Below are 6,000 nucleotides of genomic sequence, written 5' to 3'. Positions count from 1 at the left end.
TCAGAACATAGAAAAAAGGGTCGCACACTTGAAGAATGATGTGGACTCTCTCATCCCAGTCCAAAACAGTACTTTTGGACTGATAGAGAACTCCTGGAGGATTCCTGAGAATAAATGAACACTTGGCCGCTGAGCATGGATTGGATCAACTGTACCGTAATCCATTTTAGGAGTCTCCGCGACATAACATAAGCAGTCATAACAGCTGATGTAATTCTATGATGAGCCATACAGTATGGACCTATTCAGGCAGATGTAAATTTTAAAATGTTTTTGACCTTTATTTAACTAGGCAAGTCAGTTAAGAACAAATGGTTATTTTCAATGACAACCCACTGTTCTTAGGCTAACTGCCTTGTTCAGGGGCAGAACAACAGATTTTTACCTTGTCAGCTCGGGGATGCGATCTTGCAACCTTTTGGTTACTAGTCCAACGCTCTAACCACTAGGCTACCTGCCGCCATTACAGAACATTTCAAATCGAAATGTATCATGAACAGATATCATGGTCTACTTTATCAGATAAAATGGAGCAGACACTTTCCCTAGTCAATTTTAATACACCCAGTTCACTTTCTTTATCCCATCTCACTCAGCTGTGGAAGTGTGTATGTGAAGGGGAGGGAGCGGATGATTCTTTTCTCTATAAACAAGCTTGGCCTCACTCCTGCCAAGTTCCAACAGAACAGACACACAGAGGTCTCTTTCTTTGCAAGTCAGCAATTTCCTCTCGCAAGTGTTTGGCACTAGAGTGGGGGGAAAAAAGCCCTCAGCATTCCAAATAAAAAGCCTTGTTTATACCTGCCGCTAACAGGCATGCTGTGTCCTGATCTTCTCCACATTCAGATTGTGCCCACATTTTCAGACATCTGTCTACACGTGGTATTAGAATGTGTCTCCTATCTGTCCAAGGTGTATGCATTGTGACTAGATTTCCTGGTCTATCCCTGTATGCAAATTATTTGACTGATATTCTTTCAATATAATGTTTATTTAAATGTACATATTGATGCCACAAGTCTATTGTGCCACCTGTAAATGACAGAGGGCAGGATAATGATGATTTAAATGGTTTCACTGTCCAGAGCCGTCTACAAATGCGTGCCTGACTACCTCCGGCGGTGGGCAGGATCAGGACAAAGGATGCATGTTAGAACCAGGTATAAACAGGGCTAATGAGGGTCATGTCCGGTTTAATAGCTCTGCTGAACTCAGTCCATTTAGACAGGGAAGTGGGTATACATTGGCAGGGAACACAGAAACTTTGTGCAGAGTTGGGGGAGGTGTAGTAACACTAGAAACCTGAGTGCTCCAGACAAATCACTGACCAAATAGAAGAATAAGCACTGAATCTGGTGGACAGACAGAACGTGTACATACTTGAGCAATTTCCATTCTTGGTGTTCCATCATTTGTCGTTGTAGCTCAGCGCCGGCTTAAAAAGGCACCCTGGAAACTAGATTTCCACCAACAAGGTAATACATGTACTGGAATGTATATAAAGGCTGCACAGACCGCTTTATTGATTGGAATACAAACAAGTACAACCCCCTCCCCCCCTCTAAAAAACAACAACAAGCATTCCTCTTCTTGAAGGAGAACTCTTATTTTTTTATTGAAATGATTTGAGGAGTGTTGTCACTCCTCTCCAGACCCAAACCTTGCTGTCCTATGAGCATGGCTCACTGCAGGCGTGGCCGCAGGTTGTCCGGCAACACTTCTGTTCCTCGGGGCACTGGCCGTCATGGTAACAGTACTCAGCACACATGGGGGTCCCCTTAGGCAGAGCACAGCGACCAGGTTTCACTAAGGCAACAGAAAAAAGGTGTTTCATTATAAAGTAGCAACATACTGTAGGTTTATGGTAGCAACAGCTTACACGGACTATTCCCATTAAAGTTTTACACTTTCTTATTCTATAGCTGGAATGCTCAGGGTCATATATATAGACTCTATGTGCCTGCATGGATCTTGGAAATGTTCTTAATTGAGTGTCTCAGCTCTAAAGAGAGTGTATGTGAAATATATTGATCTTTGTGTATGAAATGTACATTACAAGCTCCAGCTTTCTTGTTTCCAGAGTAATGCAGCAATAATGAATGCAATGGATGTGTGTATCTGTCACTCTGGGACCATATCCTACCTGTGTAAGGTGCAATGCAGTCATGCCCACATCCATTGTGGCAGCATTTTTCATCATTGGGGCAGTCACTGTCATTGGAACAGAACTCGGCACACATCCCTGAGCCCCATCGTCTGCGAGGGCACACTCCAGGCTTTGCTTTGGAAACACAATTTGCAGAGCAGACGTATCAGGGAACCCAACTTACCACAAAGAGACATGAACCACTTTCTGAAAATTTGTGACTAGATATTTGGTCCCCATCATCAATGTTTCCCTCAGGCCTATGTTCCCTCAAGCCTATGTTCTCTCAGCCTTATGTTCCCTCAGTAATCACTGAAACAATTTCAATCAAAACTGGCACAAATGCTTCTTGTTATAAGGTTAAAAAAATGCTGATTATTTCAGAATCTACACAAATAGTTAAGTAATAATAGTTAAGGGTATATGGGACCTATTGAATATGTGCAATCACTGTGACCTTGACCTTTTGTCAATATTACAGACAAATTGTATTTTCTAAGATTATTATTCATATTTGTTTTGCATCTACTTAAGTAAAAATACATGTAATGCCTTATCGGAGAAGTTCTATGCAAGGTACAAACACATGCATCTTTAACTGTTATTGATGGTTCTAATTTATTAATTCATGCAACATTGGATCAACTCACCAAAAGACCTGTGTACATCAAGGATGTGAAAAACATACACAATGTAAAATATTTGTTTTCACATTAAAGTTTTTGACTATATCTCTCTTTCCAGTTTTTCCTCATCTGAAACACGGGTACATTCCTTGCTCCTCCAAAAATACTATAAAAAATACCAATATAGAGATTTTGAAAAAAGGTTACTCCTCTCATTTGGGTTGCCGACTCCTGGTTTAGAAGATAGAAAGAACTGAGGGAATTTTGGGCTGAGGGAACATAGGGCTGAAGGAACTTATGGCTGAGAGAACATAGGGCTGTGGGAACTGAAGGAACAAAGGGCTGTGGGAACAGACATGGTCCCATACCAACCATTAGTCTGTGCGATTAACGGGGGCTGTGTTTGAGAGACAAGGGCGGATCCTGAAAACGGTTCTTCTCACAAAAACGTCTGTAAACTCCGAACGGTTTGAGCTACAAACTATTATGAACCCCACTATAAAAAACGGAGACGCTCACGAACACGCACTGTTTTGCTCTACGAAGCTCACAAGCCACACGAGTCGATAGAAAGCAAAGGTTCTACATAAAAGATCATAGGACACCCCCGAACATATGTCTATAATACTGTAATAAGCTCACATTGTTGCTGTCACAAACTCCAAACTCCACACAGTTGGTACTGACTAGTTGGACATTCATTTCTTACTAAGCAAAACATTTCTGTTTTATCAGGTTATTGTTTGGTGGACCTCATTTTTTGTTTTTGACATTAGTCAATAATACTCATGAAGGCAACTAATTTGTCAAATTCTTTTTCATTACATTTCTACTAATACTTTCATTGTACTGAAAAGAAAATCGTAAAACACTTAATTGAGAGGCTAAATATGAAGGCTGTACATATTGAAGGCTGTACAGATCAATGAAAGTAGTGAAAAAACAGATTTTTGCTAGGTATTGCTGGGCCTGAGGAGGTTAATAAGCCAGTCAGGTTCTTACTGAAGGCAGGTGGGACACACACTGCGCCGCAGTCAAATACGCAGCATTTGTCATCTTTAGGACAGTCCTCATCGCGGACACATCCCTTGTGTGACGGCACCACGTTCAGAAGCCGCGGGCACTGACCTGCCTTTGGGAGGATTGGCACTGTGAGAGAGCAGGAGGAATCGTTGGAGTGAACTTGGGCGACCTCAAATCACGTTAATTAAACTGTAATTACAAAGTAGGCTACTCTAGCAACATTACGGCAATGGATTACAAAAACAGAAGCTTTTTCGTTCATTTTCGGTACCTGAACATTCAGTGTAGGCTATGCGTAAAATGGCCAAGTGTAAGGTTGGATTGTTTCAACCAGCAAATTTAAATCATAATGGCTGGCTAGTGTTTTTAGTAAGTAAAACAACACAATAAGATGCAAAATAGCCTATACACAATTAGGCCTATATAGGCTAGTCACTTGTGTCTCACATCACATAGGTAGGCCTACATGTCAAATGGCTACTTAAAATAACTAATCACATTGCCTTACTTTGTTTCATGACAAATAGTGACAAATAATGCAAAGTAATTTTAACAACTCACCTGTAGAATTGCCTCCAGTTTCTGCAGCAGAGATTATTTTCAAATCAAATGCCAACAGAACAATAACCAAAGCACAAAGCGCTGACGAATTCATTTCCATGCTGACTTCTAGACTGTACTTGGAGCAAATAGTCCAAATAGATTTCATAGAAGAGAGACCTGGGCGCGTTCAGTATGAAAAAACGTTGTGCATCGTTCAATTAAACGGAAACGGGGCTGTTCTGAACGACCAGTTGAAAAACGCGGAGGGGTTGGGTTGTTGTTTCAGGCCAGGGTTGGGGAACGCTGTCAGCATAACTGATATATATATGAACGCCAGCATGGACGCTGCCCTTTGAATACGTCACTCATTGCGTCATGCCACCACACCTTATTATACCTCAGTGAGTGACACCCGCCACACCCACCAAACGGAGCAAACATACGTCAAAGTCTGTTCAAGAACGTTGAATAACGTTTTGGGAAACGTGTCGTTCAGTACAAACCGTCACGCAACGTAGCAAACGGTTAGTCGAACTGAACGCACCCCAAATGAGAGCCCAACGCATGGGGAACAATAGGCCTGCAGGGTCCCTATGTCCCTCATTTTACATTCCGAGTTCGGATCGAACACTTGCTTAGGTCACATCTAATAACAATTATTAAAGAGGCAATATGGAACTTTTTACGTGGGTTGCTATTGATCCAAAAAGGGTGCCCCAAATGGACAGGAACGTTGCAAAGAAATTAGAACAGATATTCATAATTGGACAAAAAGGGGAACACCTCCCTAAACCCATCAGCAAAAGCAAATATTGTTAGCCTAAAACTAAGGATTTGTATGGTTTTGGATAAGAAATTGATGAATATTACATGAATCATACAGCCAACATGTACATGGGTGTCAGGTAGCCTAAGGGCTAGAGTGTTTGGCCAGTAACAGAAAGGTTGTGAGATCGAATCTACAAGCCTACAAGGTGAAAAATCTGTCGACGTGCCCTTAACCTTAATTGCTTCCGGCTTGTTGTTGATAATAGCAGACCCTGGCTGTGACACCACTCTCTGAAGGTGTATCAGGGAGAGTTGTGATATGCAAAAAACACATTTCCATTCACACATGCATATTAAAACACACTTGAACATGTGCGAAATAGGACAAATATAAGCACCACCAAATTGTTATTAACATTCAAGCTGAAATTTGCCATATACAATGAAACTGTATTAAAAAATACACTAACTGAACGTCAAATGAGATGGTAATTCAATGACTGAAAGGATTTCTGTTGGACTGCTGGTGACATCCCATAACGCATAATGATTCATAAACGAAATGTTTCAAATCAAATTGTATTTGTCTCATGTGCCGAATACAACAGGTGTACAGTCGTGGCCAAAAGTTGAGAATTACACAAATATTAATTTTCACAAAGTCTGCTGCCTCAGTTTGTATGATGACAATTTGCATATACTCCAGAATGTTATGAAGAGTGATCAGATGAATTGCAATTAATTGCAAAGTCCCTTTTTGCCATGAAAATGAACTGAATCCCCCAAAAACATTTCCACTGCATTTCAGCCCTGCCACAAAAGGACCAGCTGACATCATGTCAGTGATTCTCTCGTTAACACAGGTGTGAGTGTTGACGAGGACAAGGCTGGAGA

At 41.1% G+C, this 6,000-nt stretch overlaps 1 protein-coding gene across 1 annotated transcript in view; it reads right to left on the bottom strand.

Moving 5' to 3' along the window:
- Positions 1 to 1,499: 1,499 nt before the first annotated feature.
- LOC139557217 (uncharacterized) overlaps positions 1,500 to 6,000 on the bottom strand; it is a 28,376-nt gene continuing 23,875 nt past the window's right edge. The window contains exons 6-8 of the mRNA XM_071371726.1: positions 3,775 to 3,930; positions 2,144 to 2,281; positions 1,500 to 1,806 (exon numbers count right to left, since the gene is read on the bottom strand). Of these exons, the coding sequence (XP_071227827.1) occupies positions 1,670 to 1,806; positions 2,144 to 2,281; positions 3,775 to 3,930 (431 nt within the window). The 3' untranslated portion in view covers positions 1,500 to 1,669. The remainder of the gene's footprint in view (positions 1,807 to 2,143; positions 2,282 to 3,774; positions 3,931 to 6,000) is intronic.

Source organism: Salvelinus alpinus, chromosome 28, assembly GCF_045679555.1.
Source record: "Salvelinus alpinus chromosome 28, SLU_Salpinus.1, whole genome shotgun sequence".
Classification (NCBI taxonomy): domain Eukaryota; kingdom Metazoa; phylum Chordata; class Actinopteri; order Salmoniformes; family Salmonidae; genus Salvelinus; species Salvelinus alpinus.
Note: the sequence above shows the minus strand (reverse complement) of the source record. Positions and strands in the feature narration are given on the sequence as shown.